Source organism: Patella vulgata, chromosome 2 (assembly GCF_932274485.2).
Source record: "Patella vulgata chromosome 2, xgPatVulg1.2, whole genome shotgun sequence".
Lineage (NCBI taxonomy): Eukaryota > Metazoa > Mollusca > Gastropoda > Patellidae > Patella > Patella vulgata.
Window position 1 is genome coordinate 37,759,262 of NC_065880.2, and position 20,655 is coordinate 37,779,916.

The following is a 20,655-nucleotide window of genomic DNA, read 5'->3' on the forward strand; positions in this document are numbered from 1 at the left end:
CAGTAGTGTATACCTTTGAAAGAAGACAGTTTTACTACATCATATGATGGCAATTTCCTTTGATCTTGAAATTCTCTATGTGAAATAACCTGATCTAGCTGCTAAAATATACTTCCTAACACATTTTATTCTAATGGATACAAAAGGTGGAGATATTTTAGAATGAATGTAAATATTTATTTAAGTAATAAGCTATTAGTTTATTTGTAGTAACTACATTATTAAACTGAAAATAAAATAATTTGTAAGCTGTAAAAGCTACTTAAAATTGAGTAGGTGTATTTTAAAAAATAAATTACTGGATACTATTTATTAAATAGGAATTAAGTTAATCATTTTATCCATGAACTTAAATACAATAATTTGATTTTCAATTTTTCAATTTTTAGAGACCGGGATGAGAATTTATATATATTTAATAGTGTTCATTTCTAATAATTTATAGATAGATATAATTACTTCTACAACATGTGAATATACATTTCTAATAATCTATAAATATACAATACCTCTTTGTAAAATTATTTATTTATTCACCCTCTCAAAAAAATCCAATAAAGTTATTATCTCCCTCAACCAAAGATAAAAATGCTCTATAAACAACAGATCAATTATTACCCTAAAAGGTGCAAAAATTCTAGATGTTTGCAAATCAGTTTTCTTAACCAAATTCTTATTGGACAGGATCAACCCATTCAAGTAATATCAACTTAGAACAATGTCGATATTATTAAGACTAGATAAAATGTTTTACCATCAGGCTAAGTATCAGTAAATATAGAGGTAGGATTTACTATAAGTAACTTCTGGAAAAACCTCTTTGAAATATCTAATTCCTAAATAATGACTTCCACTTCTGTCCATTTTGTCTGGTTTGATTAACTTCTAAAATTTGATCAATATTTCATTGCTTAGAAAATGGGCAGATGTTTTAGCTGACCTTTTGAATGTTTTACCAGTTTACTATTGATATGTATCTAGTCAGAATCTTCTATGAGCTTTCCTTGACCACCGATAAATTTATTACTAGTCAATTTATTGCACGTTCATATTTTGGACAAGATCTAATATTATTCACGACTTAATAGTCTCTGATAGTCATTTGAGGTATGTTTAATTCCATAGAAAATACAAAGGTTTTAAACTTATATCTTTAAAAGTTAAAAATGGTTGAATTCACAAAGATATGATGAATTCAAAATTGTCAATATTTGCCATTCTCTACAGATATCAATGGGAAATAGTCAAGGCAAGCCAGCCAGCACCACCTAAGATTTTCATGAAAATCTTTCACAGGCCCATTTTACACCCAAGCCAGAAGTTAATCTAGCATTGATATTTTGACTTTTCTTAATTAACTGAATTCCTTTCAAAGATTCAACTTTCACAGCAGAGAATGTTAACAAATTTTCAATTCATTATCTTTGTAAATACTGAACAGAACTGAAGTATTTTTGGACTGACATCTCCTTTAGAGAGAGGTACTACTTCCACAATATTGCAGTTTACTTTGCAAGGAATTCAAAATCACTAAAATGATGATTAGAGACTTTAAGAAGTGGCCAAAAGCATGACAATGAATGATGAAATATTGACTTCTACTGTGCAGCTCTATCCCATGACACCTCTCATCATGATGGGGATTTCCCCTCTGCACTCTGTTATTTGTATGGCAAACAGCTCGTAAAGCATTAGCCATTGTGATCTCAACCATAGTAAGATAAGACAAAAATATTATTTAGGTTTGCGTAAAATGAAGCCACAGCGAATTTGATATTTTTTCCAACTTTGGTGCGACTTCCATAAATGAACAAAATACATAATAATTTTTAAAATGACAGCAATAAGATAAACATAACGGGAATAAAATACACGATGTGTGCAGTCAGGCCTCTGATTTCTACTTTCCGATCTCAGTTTTAGTTGAGATCCTTTCAAACAATCAAGAAATCTTGTGGACTCCCTGAAATTAAAAGAAAGCTTGTTAGGGAAAGTAGAATCATTAATGAGACCCCTGCACATTGTATCCTATAGGATAGGACGACTATACATAGTGTAAGTCAAGTTATAATTCTTGAAGATACAGAATTGATGATCCTGACGAACATAGCCCTGTAGACTCTCTGCATCATTTATTTCCTTGTGACAATCTTTAGCAACTGATGCCTAGAAATAGAGAAAATGAAACCAGTTGATTATATATATAAAATGTAAGAAGAAATATACTGAGTTGCAATTAAAATGTACCACCAATGTGATTGGAAGTGCTGGCAAGACAATGCAGCTGAAATGTGATTTTTGGAATGATTGTAGACTGGACATTTACTGACACAAGAAAATCAATAACCCAGAGGCAATAAAATCTTTACTTGCAAATCTCGACATCGGAAAAGTGGCATAATGTGACATGTCACCACTGCACCATACTCTGAACTCTAGACTTGTACTGACCCCAACTTTATTAAAATTGATAGCCCATATGGCTTTGTTGCTCCCTGGTCACTGTTAACCCCCATCAATTAACTATATTTAAGTTTTAATTATCCTTTGATCAATTTAACTATTATCTTGTATTATAACAGCATTTATCTATGGCTTCTTTTTTGTTTTACTATAAATATCACCTTTTAGTTTAACTAAATATCATTTGTGCTTGATAACGATAAGAGAATACTTGTCGAAACGTCGTGCTATACTTATAAACCAGTGATTGTATTTCCATATAAACTGTGTTGTGTTTTTGATAGCCCATGTTTGCACAATGGATTGTGATATTCAACATTCCCATTCTGTCAAATTCAATTTGATCTGTGGTGATTTTACTTGGTTGCGAAAACATCATTCTTAAGCGTTATTGTTGTGATTTGTGTTGTTATATTCAGAGATCATCATCCAGTTACAACATTAATATTTATTAATAATCATTTCCTCTTTGAAGATTTTCATATTTACCTTGTTAGCAAAAATGGTCATTAAAAATTTTCCTGGTCGAAAAACCTCCAGTACCTTCTTAACAAGTTCATCATAGGATTCCTTTAATAAATATTAACTATAATTGTAACAGTGCACAAAATAAATCAATATTTATATTTTCTATAAGTTAGTTTACTTTTTATGTGAAAGCCTCTATGTTTCAGGAGGCCAATAATCATTTTTATATTTAACAAAACTAATGACTTAAAATAGTTCTTTACTTTAAATTCTATCTAGACACCAATTAGAATAATTAGATACCAATTTGGCCTTGATGTTCATCTGATATTAAACATACATTATGCAAGAGCTAAATCTGCCTATTATAGGTTAGCATGTGCACGCTGTATCATAAGGCCTGTCATTGAGTAAACTGGCGTGGTTTCGAATCCCCGGTTGTAGTGACAAGGATTAGGGTCGCCTGTCCAATCTTGTGGGTTTTCTCCGGGTCCTCCGGTTTCCTCCCACTGCTAAAGACCCCTACGCGCAAGTGAATTATTGAAATAAAATTAAACCATATGTTAGTCCCGAAATGACCTAGTTTGTGTTGAGTGGATGTTAAACCCCATTTCTCTCTCTCTCTCTCTGCCTATTATAGGTCTTTCTTTAGGCATGAAATGTTATATAAACTAGTAATTACACATTAATTAATGAATCCAGACCATAATCAACTCTCAATGTCAACGCTAGCCTGTATAATTGTTGGATTATGATCCGATTTGCTGCATAACTATCCTTCTAGATTTAACGATTATATGGATAATCGAGACTATGCGGAACTTTCGATCGCTTATTTCTCGGTTCATAGTGGATCAATTTGATTGAAATTTTCAGTAAATTGCCTTTACATTATCTAATTTTTAACTATTATAGTGAGAACTGCTAATTCGTTATCGAATCTCCCATAATGTATCTTTAATAAAAATATTTTCAGACAGGGACCAAAGACAATGGTGGAAATGATGAAATAAATAGCAAATAATGGGTCTGTAAGTTCTGATTGATCTGAATAGTTTTAGGATTTTTCATTGTCTCTATAGTATTAGCCCTTTAATCTGGAATATCATGTCTTTAAAATGGAGCCGTTTGTGTTAGAAAATACCATAATTTTAACAATTCATCCGATTAACCAGTGGTTGCCAGGCAAGATAGGCCCACGTTTTGCAAGAGATGAATAGAGAACAAGCACAAGCTAAAAAAAAAAAAAAAAAAGAGGAATTTTTCGTACAATCATGGGCTATAATCCAAGAATTTATGGTCTGGTATGCGCAAATATCGAAAGGAACCAAGATCTTTGGGTTTTAATCATACATTTCAAGTTTCATCCAAATCAGATAAAAATTGTGACACTATTTGCATACAAGGAGCGGCCATTTTGTCAGGCAGTTCCTGTCTGATTTTCACAACTTCGAAGTCAACCGTCATTAGGGTGTAACCGTGATACATTATAAACGTTTTTTTTTAAATTCGTATAAATATTGTGATCTCTAGAGGGTCCACAATCTAAAAACGTGATTTTTCGTACAATCAGGGGTCATAATCCAGGAACTGAGATCTTTGGGATACAAACCTATTGTGACCTGTTTAGTGGCCACAAACAAATTGTGGACGGACAGACAGGGGCAATGACAAACGTCCACATGAAAATGTGGGTGTATAAAAAATCCAAAGATGAATCTTCATTTTTGTATATTGTTTGGGGAAAGTTTGGATTTGATTAAGATGAATTAATTCTTACCCTTGGAACATTACTTTCAAAACTGACATAGCTAAATTCTTCTTCTGGTGTTACATGTATGGTGATATAATAACCCTGTAATAAAAAAACTATAATAACACTTCTCCCCATAAATCATTTTCATAACAGTATTTCAAAGATGTTACTTGACCTCCTTTTTGATGGAATTTTTTTGTTTCCGAAATGCCACATTGATATCAAAAGTCATACATAGTTATAAAGTAAATGGATAAAACAAACTTCAACCAACCCTGACTTTTAAAGATATACACAAGAGTTAACCTGTTAAATAGGTTTTGAGTGTAAACTTCTAACATGTAGGAAATTTTTTTAAAAAAAAGTTTTACCCCTGGAAGTAAACCATTCATAGAATATCCACAAGGATCAAACAGAAATTCATCAATTTTGGCACCAGGTATTATGTCACATATACCAGATCTCTGTAAATAGAATCATTTAATATTACTAGATCAATAAATATTTTTGTACATATGATTCAGTTCAAAACTAGACATAAATAATGGCTAAAGTTATTACTTTTTAGCATTTGGTTTATTTTTAGTTAATATTTGGTTCATACTGTGGTATTTAGTAGTATTAGATAAATCATCCTGTATTCAAATGAGTCATGATTAAAATTAGATATACCTGAACGAGTGTTGAATGTGTTATTTCCAAAAATTATGAAGAATGATGTTATTAGGCCTATCTATTTATCTATGAAATTCAGGTAATTTTTTCATGTCTGAAATTCAGCTCAACTGGAGTTCAATAAATTAACTTTTTTAATACTGCTCTAAAAATTTATTTTGTTTTAAGCTTATAATATAAATACCTTAGTAGCATCCAAGCCGTTTTCAGACACATCCTTGGTGAATACTCTCATCTTTTCACGACACATATCCCACATTAACAGGTAACAAAAGTTAAGGAAAACAAATGATTCACAAAGTAAATTGTTTTTCCTCTTTTCAAAATCACTTAATTATTTCTTGTTTAAATACATAGTAAAACAACATAATTATCAATGTTTCACGAATGCGTGGATGAGATGCAAAAGATTAAACTATGAAAAAGTTTTCAAGTTGATTACTGTCATAACAATATATTGATTATCAAGGATATTTCAAAAGTTTGGTCTGGTCTCTCAACTCCAGCATTATCTAATGTATAAAGATACCTGAAAAATAATTACTTCCAATTACCTCCACTGTTAAAAAGGTTGAAAACAATTTCTCTAGATCCCAGAAAGGAATATCTCTCAAAACTATTGACTTTGATTACAAGGTTAATACAATGAAGGGGCAAAAACTCTGCAATAAAGTGATGCATGATCAAATTGAATTTCGATATTGTTTATCTAAGTTTTATAATAATATTTCAAAAACTTTGTAGATTTATTAAACAAAGACAAGGGCAATGACAATATACCACCATATAAATATGTGTGTTTATATTAAACTGTTAAACACTGTAATTGTGTAATAATTGCTTACCAGCAGTCTTGATTAATTCTACCTAGACTATAAGCTGCACCATCTATAAATAATTGGTAAATCAATAAACATGATATGAACAGTATTTTATTATGCACCAATAAACTAACAATAGAATAACCTAATGAAAAGTTTTCCGAACTTTGAATAATTGAATTCTTAATCATATGATTTGCACTGTTAAGTTAAATGTTCTGACAGATAATGGGTACACCCAGGCTGTAAACAACTCCAGACATTTAATTATGTCTTTAAAGGTATACAAAAATATGGAGTAATTTGTAATGTTTGTTACTTATTTACTCTGTGTGTTTCTTTTTAATATATATTATTACCCGGTATACAAAATGTAACAGCGACACTGTACTGTAGTTAGAGTAAAATTGTCCTATTAATTCAATGTCACATGAAGGCAAAACCCTAATCTGGAATATATGTGCATGTATGATACACCAGTATGATTAGTCAAATGTTTAAAGAAATGTACAATCAGTTGTCAAGAACATCTGCTATTTTCAGCAAGTTTGAATGGTGTGTTCCCACTTAGCCGGCAGACTGTTAATCCTTTGACTGATCTTAAAACTATAGTCTGTTTAAAGGTAGTCACTCAAGAACTGTTCACTAGTGTTCAGCGTTAATGAGCTCTTAATCCCTCTTAATATAATTTATTAACCAACTAATTAATGACATTTTGAACACAGTTCATGCCAGCGTTATGATTTCAAACATGAATTCAATTCACTATATTAATATAAATAGGCCTCGCGTTAAGAAATATTGACAACTTGATACAAGAATTGAACATTTGAAAACACAGTTATTAAATGGCTCTTTAAGTGTAAATCGGTATGGAACAAATATTTCCTATTTAGTGGGGCTGTAAAATGATTGTTATGTTGTGAGGCATTTATTTATAAATTATATAATGCTATTTAATAAAAGTTAAATGTGTAAATTGTAATGCATTTTTATATGTGTAAATTGTAATGCATTTTTATATGTGTAAATTGTAATGCATTTTTATATGTGTAAATCATTTAATGTTATTTAATAAATATTAAATTTGTTAAAATCAATATATTTTTATATGTGTAAGCTATTTAATGTTATTTAATAAAAGTTAAATTTGTTAAAATCAATACAGTTTTAGTCTTAAAAAAGATATGGACTATAGTTTATAACACCATTGTTCTAGGATTAACTTTGGATTAGCGGCAAAATTTGACCTCAAAGCCTGCCGGTTAAGTGGGAACACCCCGTTTGAATACCTTTGGTACAATTGGTTCACATAAGTGTCATATTTCAACCTTAATCAGGTGTGATTGGTTGTGATAAGGAGTGTCATTTTGAGATTGTTTCAAAAAATTGGTGGTGATAAGCCCTTGGTGTTTTACCTTTTATTGGCTTAGTTACCTGTAATATAAGTTGTTTTATCTTATCACCTTACTTTCTATCATGTCACCTTGAATATAAATCTCTACAAGGCTACTTTAGGAAAACAATGGATTGATCACATATTTATCACGTCTAGGATATTTTGTATCTATTATGGGCTGCACAGTGCACACCAATAACAATGTCTCTATAGCTTGTCAATTCCATTTTATATATCCAGCTGATGAATGAGATGCTGCCTGTATAGATTTAGTATAGAATTTTATGAGAAAATCAATATAATTCAATTCAATTTAAAAATAGAACAACAGAATATAAATACTCACTTCTGAATTGCTTATCCAAGTGGCTGACCTGAAGTTAAAAGTAATAAAACTGATGAATTCTTTTTTGTTATCAATTGTATGGAGGACTCCTACGTCAGTTTACAATAATGATATTTGTAAAACTGTAATATACAAGTTCTGTCTATTCAAATTCAAAATCCTTGTGTTGTGATGCAACAAATATACCCTGTAAACATACACGGATACACATTGGTTTGAATGAGAAAAAAAAACAACATTACATACCTCATCTGAAAAATTTCTATGCATACCAATTTGCAAATCAGGACGACTGAAATTTTTCCTCGAATAGAAAATATCCTGTAAAATAATAAAAGAATTTTTTATACAAGCACACCAAACTTCCTCAACATCTAACAATTTCAGGTTTGGGCTCAATTTGGAAGTCAGTGTTGATATATCTTTATCAAAGATCCATTCTGGCATCATAAAAAAGAACTGTACAGAAATTTAAAACTTCAAGATAACAAACTGCAAAGTTTCTATCAATGGTTCCTAGAATCCTAGTCTTGAACTAAATTATTAAAACTTAATGCAAATGTTCTTTCAGTAAAAGCATTTTCCTCATAATATATAATTTACTAGTTCTATTTTCTAGTAACACAATTTTTCCCTGTCAAGTAATACTGGTACAAATATTATTAAACTTACAAGAATCTGTTTGAGTCTACACTTTTCTTTTACCAATTTAATGAGAGGTTTAACTGCATATAACAAGGTAGTAGTTCCACAGGTTTTTAAAATAAACCTATCTTTAGTAACAAACATACTACTCTCACTGCAAATAAAATAAAGATATTATTCTCGTTCCTTCAAATAACCTGGAAGCAAAGTACATTTGAAAGTTTTACAAACCTATTACCGGTACGTTCTTTTGATTTATCAGCTTACAAATATTGTAGAACTATTGTTTATTCTGTTAGAAATACGAGGGCATATTATTTAATCTATTCACACAATCTCAATGTTTTCATGCATATTTGTTAACATTCTTATAATGTAGGTTACGACCACTTAAGATCAAAAATCTAAATTTCATGTATGTATAGCCCATGGTTACTATATCAACTTTACGGCAAGTTCACACCAATCTGATTAAAATTAAGTTCGTTCGTTCGTTCGTTCTTGGTGTTTAATGTCTGCTTCCACATAAGTGATATCGCAGACAAGACATAGGAGAGCCGAAGCTGATTCCTGTTTTTTAGAATATGATTTTGCAATCTTCCCTTTATTTAATATAAAACATATCGTTTGGTAGATGATCTCGTCTGCTTCTGGATTAGTAGATGTCATCGTTTGGGGTTAGTGTTTAGGTGCCAGGTCCGCCTTATCGTGGCCTCCCCTTACTCCACTATCCCGCTCTCTGGGTTTGGTATCAGTTTTATTTGCGGAATAGTGTTTAGGTGCCAAGTTCGTCTGACCGTAACTCCCCCTTACTCCACTATCCTGCTAGTTTGGTAGATGTCATCTTTGTGGGGTTTGTGTTTAGGTGCCAGGCCCGTCTTTTCGTGACCTCCCCTTACTCCAACTATCCCACTCTGTAGGTTTGGTGTCTGTTTTTGGTGGAATAGTGTTTAGATGCCGAGTCCGTCTGATCGTGACTCCCCCTTACTCCACTATCCTGCCAGTTTGGTATAAATCACCTATGTGGTTTCGTGTTTAGATGTCGGGCCCGTCTAACCGTGACCCCCTCTTACTTCAATATTCTACTTAGTCCAACTGTGTCCATTAGGGCGTGGATTTGTTCGAAGATTTGCAGTTTCAGATCTGGTCTCGGGAAGAGTAGGTTCTTAGTGTTGAATGGTATGTTGTTGGTCTCCATTGTTCTCACTAGTTCCCTTCTCTCCTCCTCGTATACCTCGCAGTCTACCAGGACATGGTTGGCGGTACATTCTTCTCCGCACTCACAGATGATGACTTAGTGTTTGTAGTCTCGCAGCCGCTCTTTCACCCTTAGCTTCGATATAAGTCTACAAATATCCCTTCTAGGGTGATTGAGTGTTGTCTTTGTGTAGATCTTGTCATCCAGCCGGAATCTGTATGTGTCAAGTTCAACGAGATTTAATTCCCAGATTGAATTGACGTGTCTTTTGACCATACTGTAGATTTCCGTGGTGCTGTAGTCTATGGTGCGGAGTGGTGCTGTGTCCTTGAGACCTTCATTGGCGAGTCGATCTGCCTCCTCGTTTCCTCTAATGTTGACATGTGATGGAATCCACACGAGTTCTACTTTGCTTCCCTTCTCTAAAACCCTCTGGTACAGCTGTCTGATTTCCAAAATGACTTCTGGTCTTGAGTCTGAGTTGTCATTTTGGATTGAAATCAGACTGCTCAGAGAGTCGCTTGGAATGACGAACTTACTAGTCTTTTGATGGGAAATCCATGATATAGTGTCACGAATGGCCACAAGCTCTGCAGTGTACACCGAATTAAAATTAAGTCCGCTGTTAACGTTTAAGTATCCGACACGCCAAACCGCTTTTCGATTTTTCAATTACGACCTTAATCCAGTTGATTGGCTGGTGACGTCACAGGCACTACACATAGGATATACATTATCTATACAATATCTCACCATATGTACAATATAGCACTATCAATACACACAGCAACTGGGCAAGCGTCTATTGACGGTCCAATTACCACATGACTGGCCTAATCATAATCACCGAATTATCGTCTTTCATTGGTATAGATTAGACATTTGTGATTGGAATATTTTAGAGTGAATTTAAAATGCCGTATCATGCCGTAGATCAATTTAAGCTGTCTTTGTTTAAATAGGCCACGTGTCAAATGAAGATGACTCAAGAAATTAGCGCATTTACCGGTAATTTGGATAACCACGTAATACTTGATATCCCAAACTTAAGTACAGAAATACAAATGGTGCCAGTCATTTGTCGATATATTCATTATTAGCTATATATAATATTAATAACGATTTCTATACATAAAGAACAACTACAGTGAATATGGCATTTTCCGATGACTATGCATAACATGTACAATAGATCGCACTCATTTCTCTGCCAATCAACGCTTGGTATCTTATTATCATGTACCGTTCCATGTACTATGGGTGTAGTAAATGAGGTTAAACTTCGCGCGAAAATTTCACGGGATCATTCGTGGAGTTCCTGGTGCCGTTTGGTGAGTGATTAAACTGTCAATGCTGTTGTTGTTGTTATTACAAATTTAACGTCCAATACATATTGCATGATATTATGGACAGGTTGATTTGATTAAGTTATTTACTTAAATAAAAAATAGAAGTTAGGTAAAAACACTAAATAATAAATAGTTCTTGTATATCTAAACGTCACTTTAAAACAGATTTAAAATAATTAAAAGTTCTTATATATATCTAAAAATCACTTTAAAACACGGCTTTAAAAATGGCTTGAAAATCTTTGTCGTTCGTTCGTGCGGTATTACGCACACGTTCCACTGAGAGTGATGTCTTTGATCTGGCCGGCGTAAAAAAAAGATAATTACCTAATCAACATTCTTAATCCCACTAACACTCACTGCTAACACCAACTTGAAATTAATTTATGACCCATGCCTGTATAATTTTTATAGTCGGATTGATTAATTAATGACAGATATTAACGACACTACACTTTATGTGGAAAAGCGAAGTGCTCGCAGTAAAAACCACATAACTGGACCCGTATATTTTTTACATATTAAAAGTGTTCGTCCAATAAGTTCAATATTGTAAAAAATTAATTAAGAGTTCAGGACTTCAAAGTTTAAAAGTTGTAGGCACTCTAAATTGGATCTTAAATTAAAATGAATTACACAACAAATTATTCCGTAGTCAATTGTTTTATTTAATTAGGGGGATTAAGGAATCCTTCAGGCGTTAAAGAATACACACGCCGGCTGTATATAGGTAATTAAGGAATAAACATTCCGAATATGCATTCGGTCACTGTGACGTCACTGGCGTCTGAGGGGATTAAGAGTGTTTTCGATAATTGGCAAAGAAGTTTTTATGGAAGGTCTATTTTTACGACTTTTAATGAAGATAACTGAATTAATTTCAACCAGATTGGCGTGAACTTGCCGTAAAGTGGATATAGTAACCATTGGCTACACGTATCTCGAATCTTCCGGGACCATCTTATGTGCACTTTAAAGTTGTAACAAGGGCTGACACACACTAACAAAACATAGACCTAGCAGGAGGTGGTTTGGTGTTCTGATATTCAACACAAATTGTGGATATTGTTAAGAAATCAATAGGTACCATGCACATAAGTTTTAAAAAGATGCTGATTGGGCAATAATTTCGTCAATATTCATCAAGATTCTTCAATATAAACTAAGGCATATCTTTAATTAAGGATGTAACAATTATATTCCATCTGATCAAATCCTGTGCAAATTAAATATTGTGAAAGTAGGATCTCTAAAAGTTAGGGTTTGGCGATAATGAAAAAAAAAATATCGTGATAATAATTTATCAAATATCACGATAAACGATATTATCGTGATAATTTATAATTTTGTCTTAAGAAGTCAAATTTTGAATACTTGGGCCAAAAATTGTCGCTTGATATCAAATTATTGTTGCTAACGTCAACAGACGACATGATGGAGATTTTCCCTAGACCAGCTGGTACTTTTGCTAGTTTTACTGATGAATTTAATTCTATCAATAGAATGTCATGTACAAGTTAGTTGAAGTAAAATGTTAATAACGATAATAGGTTAGGGTTCTAAAATCTACTTTTTGATATTTACAAGACATAGTGACTGTTGTGACTTGGGTAAATACTGTTTAATCTTGACCTTGCCAAACAAGCGTTCCTCGATTACATGTACTTGCATCAAACGTGACCTCTTGCATTGCTATTTTGACTTCATACTGCGCACTACAGCATCATTGTCTTGAGAAGGTGATGATATAGCATATGTATTATCAATATTTGAACACAATAACTATCATATCACGATAATTTTGATTATCACGATATACCGGTTTTTCAATATTTTTAAATAAGTCCTATATGGTAAATTCGCCAATGATTTTATCACAATATACCAAAAAAACCAAAAACCGGTACATTACCCAACCTGACTAAAGGAATATCGAACATATGATGAATTGAATTTTTGTCAACATTCAGTATCCTCTGGAGACCATATAAACTGGATATGGTCAAAAGCCAGCACCACCAGTAATCTTTGCTGCTTTTCATCTGATAGGAATCCAAACTGGAAGATTATCTATCATTGATATTTTGATTTCTTCATTAAGAATATACATGTATATTTGGTGTTTTTCGAAAAATACAAATGATGCATAGAGAGAATTTAAATATTGGGAAAGAAAATCATGATGTTATACCTCAGCAAGTTATACAGGTATCAAATCTGGTCAAAAACATCTTTCTGTTTACTTTTACACAAAAAATTTAAAAGGAATCTTTGAAGCAAGTACAATATCTGTTAATATTAATTGAAAAGAAGAAATTAAGTTGTCTTTTGCTTATAATGTTATGTTTTAATTGGTTTTGTAGAATGATATTTTGTCATCATTTGAAATTTAACACCCATATAAATATTTTAACCTACTGTCTGAACCATCGGAAATTTTAAACGGATTTCTTTGATTATGAACAAACAACTTAACTTTGGTTATTATAAACTTACTTGTGTGTTTGAAATTACCTCTGGTTAAATATAATCCATTGTACAACTAATATCCCAGTGAATAAAATAGTTCTCTCTTGTAAAATTGAACTCATCACAAACTTGGATATCGAGAAATACAACAAGAGCATCGCAAACGCTGCAATATCAACCACATGCCTGCTTTGATTGATATGGTACTTTTTGAAATGAAGAGAATAAAATATGAAATGGGTGTAATATGACAAGAGGCAAAGAAGGCTAGGCGTTGGGTTTGTTTTGCCAAATTCACTGACAAAATATTAACAAAAAAGTGGGTCTGACACTGCCCCAGGGGGTCGGGGCATGCACCAAAATAAATAGTTGTTATAATCCATTCAGAATTGTGACCTTCGGGCGCTAAAGGCAAAAATTGGGCATGGCTCTGCACCTGGGGGTCGGAGCATTCACCAATATCAATAGTTGACACCCTTAGGCTATATTTCTTTTGAACACTAGGTGCAGAACAAAAAAATTCGGCATTCATTTTAAGGGCCTTGAATCTCACCCTTGAATATCTTTAATATTTCCTGATGAACTTAAGCAGGCCTGTCAATTAACCTTGGCAATCTGCTGTTGCCGAGGTAAATCCGTAAATGCCAATGTGTTATACATTACGCAAGACCTAAATCTGCCTATTGAAGGTCTTTTTTTAGGCCTGAAATATTATTAAACATTAATTAACTGATCCAGGCCATAATCAGCTTTTGATGGCATCGGATTTCTTCGATATTAAATAGATTAGGATGGTTCAGCCATATCTTGATTAATTTAAAAATGGAGGAGTGAGACTTAATTAGCTTCGAACAACCAGTACGATGGTTGCAATTATTGCACACGTCTTGCCAAATCTTCTAAGGCTAATTTTCAAATTATTCATTTTACATTATCTATTTTCGGACTATCATAGCAAGAATGGCTAGCTCTTTATCTAAATCTTACATAATGTATCTTTAATAGCCGAGGTCATTGAATCATTGAATAGGAAAATAAATTTTTATATATATATACCAAAGATTATTATCAACTAATCATACCGCACATTGGTTTAATTATCGGCAGATAGTTCCATGTCTTTCTATTTCTCCTTGAATATTATTTCCGTTGTGCAAAACTGTTCAGAATTTTAGAATTGTGCATCTTGTGCATTTCCGAAAATCCCGACTTCGTTTTGAAATTCACAGGACAATGTATCCAGTACAACTCCATTTTGAAAGCCACAGAGAATGGAATTTTCTAATGGCATTTCGTAGATCACGTCATGCCTCAGTCAATCAACGCTTTGAATTCTATTACCGTAAAAGGTACCATGCCATATGAGTTATTGTATGCTACACAGATGCAGTGAAAATGGTTAAATTTAGCGCTAAAACGTGCAGGAGTTTTTCCCACGGTCTGAATAATTAACACACAAGACCCAATAATACATGCAATCTGCAATGCCTCTTTTGACAAGTGATTTTTGTTTTAAATACATTTTTATAAAGATGATGAACGATGTTTAGACGTCCTGAACTGTTCTTATCAAGAATGTTTCGATTTCAGTATCTGTCGAATAATCAGAAAAAAAAAAGTAATTTAATCAGGAATATTATTGACATGAACAGTCAGAGCATGAATTAAATATGGAAATTATACAGAAATTATTGAGAAGCGGTGGCCTTTTTTCATAGTTTTTGTGGTAATCATAAAACTTTGAAAATGGATCAATAACCACAGAGCATTGGGATTAGACCAATTAAAATTGTGAAATAAAGTGTGTTTGTTTATAAATGTTAGCCACAAAGTTGCCTATAATTGACAGGGATGTAGTGCCTATTATAATTTATTAAAATATACTCAAGCCATTAAAATCGCAATGCCTTATTCGTGAAATATTTCTGGTAAACGTTTTCTTGGGCTTTCCTATTTTATGGCACATAGGTGAAACTTGTGATGGGTCTCTTTTTGTGGAATTCTGTTTGAACCCAATATCAGTTCTCAGTATTGAACTTTGTTCATGCAAACGCAACACTTGTCTTTTTTCACGACTTTAAGCAGTCCCATGTCACACGTTTTGCATGTACATTCCCTGCACTCTGGCCCTTTAAATACAGATCAAAATTTCAACATTGATCACTTCCGAAAAATGCCACGCCTTACACAAGAAAACAGGAACACACATGATTGTCAAAATTTGTCAACCTTTACCCCCCCCGCCCCTTTCAACATATTACGATGGTTTGCTCATCACGTGACATGTACAATGTTGTGATGAACACAGCCAAAAATACAAGCAAAAACATTGACTTTTCAAGAGAGAACATTTTTTGTTCGTTGGGATATTTAATTGTGCAATGGATTTTATTCAACCGGAGGTGATTTCAAACACACAGGCAAGTTTTTAATAACAATTATTCAGTAGTTTGTTCAACATCAGAGAAATCTGTTTAAAATTTACCAAGGTTCAGACAGAAATTCAGAGTTTAAGCTTCCTTAAAAATATTAAATAAGACTGCAAGATCTCAATTACATCACTGGTGTTTGAAATCTATTATTTAATAAGTAACATAGTTAATACCTTTACGAGTTACAATCTATTGTGTAGAACTAGAATAAAATTATTATATTTTTATCTGCACAATAGACTATAATTAATAAACACAAAAGCATAATATGGAACCGAGGTTTCATTGAGGGTTCTTGAAAAATGTTGAGAAACCACAACGAAACGTCACTTTAATTAAAATAGTAATTGTGTTCCATATTATGTTTTTGTGTTTATTACTGTCAATTGCTAAATGCCGCTCAAAGCAGAGAGACTATAATTGTTAAAGGTAGTATTGAAGTTTTAGCCATTCATTAGCTTAATAAGATGACCATTCCAGCATTGATTACATAGTTAAAGATACATTATTGGAGATTCGATAACGAGTTGGCAATTCTCACTATAATAGTTAAAAGCTAGATAATGTAAAGGTAATTTGTTGAAAATTTCAGTCAAATTGGTCCACTATGAACCGAGATATCAGCTTTGTAAATTTCCGCCTAGCCTCATTCATCATTACTTAAGTTAGTATGTTAAAAAGCATAGTCTCGATTCTCCATTGTTTTGACTTAATTATCAATGAGCGTTTGCAGCATATAGGATTCTAATCTAGTCGATATCTAAGACTAGCCTTGACATCGAGAGTTGATTATGGTCTGGATAAGTTAATTAATGTCTAATTAATAATTTAGATACGATTTCAGGCCTAAAGAAAGACCTGTGATAGGCAGATTTAGCTCTTGCATAATGCTTGTTAAATATTCATACACGTAGATGGATTATCTCATAAATTATTATAGTCTAAACTATAGTACATGTATCTGTCTTAACTGACCATTATTCACTTTACTCTAAACAATCCCGCATGGGTGACAAGTTCTGGCCTATGTGTGTATGTCTACCACTTAATATTGGATGAATGGCTGTACTAAATATTATCTGGTCAACAACGTTTTGAATAAATTGACTGACCCACTTTAATAAATCACCTCAAGTCCTTTACTAGCTGCCAGTAATATTATTTCATTTTAAACACTATTTTAATAAGAATATAATTCTAGCTATTTCGATTTATGACATGGATCGGTGACTGTTTTTGTCAACTGAAAAGGAACTCCTAATAAATAACATACATGCATGTACTTATGTTGTGTTTATCTCATAGGACATGAACCATTCACAAATACAAGAATACCTGGTACAAGGTCATATAAAAACTGTAAATAACAACTTTTTCCAAATCTACTTGAACTTCAAAACAACTCGTATCAGACGAAATATATTCAACTTGGACAAGTTGGTGTAAACATTTGCACATTCAGGTTCTGTAATTCCATGAAGTCTTTAGATTATGTTGTAAAAATAAAGTCAGTAAATCCAAATAGACAGACACATAACATGAACTAATTAACATCAATTTCGACTACAAAAAGCGTAATTGCTGGTCATGTGTCATGGTTTGACTTTATATCCAGTTAACTGCATCCAATGCCAATTATGCATCTATTTGGTTCCCTGTTTTTATTAGGAATCCATTTAGTAACAACTCAGAATTGATTTTGTCATATTACTTAACCATTTTTTCATTGTCTTTTTGAAATAACTCTGCTTGGGTGCTTTTCAATTACCCAACAGTTTATGTTAGTCTTAATCTTTGATCTGGTGTTACATTTCTTATTTATTTACATATTTCTTTAACTTTCTATTATCAGGAATCCTTTATTGTATATCATGTATGCCTACCACTTTACTTAAAAAAAAATAAGAAACCAGGTCGACCATGACACCAGTACATGAACATACCTCAGTACATAAGCATCCATATCTTCATCAACAGTGCGACTTATTATTTCACATTTAACAAGCTTCAACAATTCTTCCCATACTTTTCTGATAAATAAAATATTTATAACAAATTTAATTATACACATAATAATAATTACCGGTTTCCTTACAAAAATTAAATCTGTTATCATTAAAGACTACGGACTCACTTTCTGATTTTTATACATTTAAATATTAATATTATGTACTTTGAATTTAGGTTTTCTTTAACGATCTATATGTGAAAATATCTTTTTGTGTGAACTTTATACAACTCCAACATAAAATTTCTTTTTGAATATAAAATACAACATTCATACTGTAAAACATAATCGCAACACAATATTACCGTAATCAAATTCACATTTCCATTTTTACATCAAATGTTTGCATAATACATGTATGTCCGTTGAAAATAGAAAATTTCCCGGTCTACAGAATTGTATATTTACAATATATTGAATTGACATTTCATTCAACTTGGGTAATAACAGGAAGCATGCGAGAATTATTGACATTTAAAACATGATACCATACTGTTCACTGTTACTAAAGCTGCGTTTACACAATACAATCAGACCATACAAATGTCGGATGCAACATATGTTCCTTCTTATAGTAACTGAATAAAATGGCAGCAATAGACCCCAAGGCAACACTTCTCATCCCTGTCGTCGTGTAGTTTTGATTACGTGGGTTTCACAAAATACATGCTTCCTAATCCTATACAGAGTTATCAGTCGCGGATAGGTTTACATCCATTTTACAGGACATCAGACTTGAAGTCACCGAAAACGAGGTCTTTTCTTGTTGCCAAATCAGATACGGCATTATACATTGTACAACGTTGTCTAATGTAACGCAATTTGATTGGCTATTGCATCGGTTGGTCAGATGAGAATAGAACTGGTCCTAGACTCCTATCCATACAACAAGCTGTCCATCCGACCATTGACTGATCAAGTTGGTTGGATGCAACTGTTGCATCTGACGGTTGTACAGATTGGGTGTATTGTGTAAACCCCGCTAAGGCTATAGATTCAACTCCTTTCCGACATAAAAAAGTTCAACAATAGTATGGTGTTCTTCGTTTCACTGATGATGTCCACCTTTGTTTGGGAGGGCACATAAAAGTACCGTACCGTACCCTTGACAATATCAGTAATTAGAATTTGACAAGTTCCTTTAGGATCGACCAGAGACCGTTCAAAAAGGGGACTGATCAGAGACGTTATTAAAGGAACTACATGTATAATTCCACCCCCAGACAGTAGGTGGAAACGTAAATGTCCTGGAAAAATTGAAATCATATCAAACTGAATGGAAATGCCATCATTCACCTGGTGGCTGGTGAAATGGTGTTGCATAAAATCCCATCGGCTACGAACGATGGTTATCAATCAAAAGGCATTTTTATACCAACAATATTCAAATAATCAATATATTTGATACATAAAATATTAAATGAAATGCTACATATTTTTCTATAAACAATAACAGACTTCCATCTTCGCAACATTGATAAGTCAAAACGTGAACGTCATTTATTTATATTTATGCCATTCATTCGCATGTGATGTATGATGTTGCCTTATGAACACGTGTAAACAACGGACAGATTTAGTTTATTAATAAATCTTATACCTGTCAATGCTTCTTAGGCTAGACTCCAAACTGTCATCGTCAAATTCAAACCACACTTCAAGCAATTTTTCCGCTCCTTCAAAGAAAGATTCGCCGGCACTTGCCATCTTTTTTAGTTAGACTTGTTCTTGGCAACCAAGTCTACACATAGACTGATCTCAGGAACTTGTTCACAGCCGAACAACATCTGTCAAGCCATTCTTCCGCAACAAAATATGATTACCGTCAGTGATTGCTAACTCATTTTTAGAATTATTAAGATTATGGTTTACTGACGTATAAGCTTTAGCTTAATCTCTACACGTGTTGTAATAAGAGAGCAAAATAGGAAACATAAAATACTGAACTAAAATAGATTTATAATATTATTACGCCGATAACCAGCTGACACCGGCGTTCGTAGTCGCTGTAATAAATGCGCTAATAACATTTCAATAACCCTAATCCATTTTAGGTTCCATGGTTTTCCAACACCCAGGAATCACTCAATTAATATATATATAAATATAACGAAATCCTTTTAGTAACATGAACTGGGCACTCTATATTAAAAATTGGATGATTTAGAATTTTCGCGTAGCCTACATGTACCTGTAATTAATATATCTATTCTCCAACTGATGTTCGATATATAAACACAATGATCTGACCCTAAGGATTAATTATTAATATTAATAGCAATTTTCAGATTCGGTTGGTTATGGACACCATTTATCAAGGCCGGAACGGCGCGTCGAATTCCCCAATAACACCCAATAAATGCCCAATAACACCCAATAACTGCCCAATAACACCCAATAACGGCCCAGTAAACCCAATAACTCCAAAATAACAAATAACTACAAAATGTTGACTTTGGAAACACAAAATAACAATTTAGTTGAATTTAAGAAGCATCGCTGCTTTGTGTCCAAATCGGAGTTTCACGCTCACTCGCCTGAAGGGAGATAACTCGTATATGTGATTTTTGTTGACAAGAAATTAATAACACCCAATAACTGCTCAATAACACCCAATAACTGCCCA

The 20,655-nt window shown here is 32.9% G+C and overlaps 1 protein-coding gene across 1 annotated transcript; it reads right to left on the reverse strand.

The window, feature by feature from the left end:
• Window positions 1-155: 155 nt before the first annotated feature.
• LOC126811557 (S-adenosylmethionine decarboxylase proenzyme) lies at window positions 156-19,961 on the reverse strand. Its single transcript, XM_050537251.2, has 12 exons — window positions 19,630-19,961; window positions 17,965-18,051; window positions 8,601-8,727; window positions 8,175-8,249; window positions 7,929-7,956; window positions 6,208-6,250; window positions 5,837-5,891; window positions 5,547-5,627; window positions 5,059-5,151; window positions 4,712-4,786; window positions 2,953-3,033; window positions 156-2,166 (listed from the first exon to the last, which is right to left on the reverse strand). The coding sequence occupies exons 1-12, from the start codon at window positions 19,734-19,736 to the stop codon at window positions 2,029-2,031; spliced, it is 990 nt and encodes a 329-aa protein (XP_050393208.1). The 5' UTR covers window positions 19,737-19,961; the 3' UTR covers window positions 156-2,028.
• Between the last annotated feature and the right edge of the window lie 694 nt (window positions 19,962-20,655).

Bases quoted from the DNA above. Each gene is read 5' to 3' on its own strand.
- LOC126811557 (XM_050537251.2), bottom strand. From the start codon at position 19,736: ATGGCAAGTGCCGGCGAATCTTTCTTTGAAGGAGCGGAAAAATTGCTT. The intron at 6,251-7,928 runs GTGAGTATTTAT...AATTATTTATAG, and splicing joins CTTGGATAAGCAATTCAGAA to ATGGTGCAGCTTATAGTCTA. The intron at 5,152-5,546 runs GTATTTATATTA...TTCTATTTACAG, and splicing joins ACGGCTTGGATGCTACTAAG to AGATCTGGTATATGTGACAT.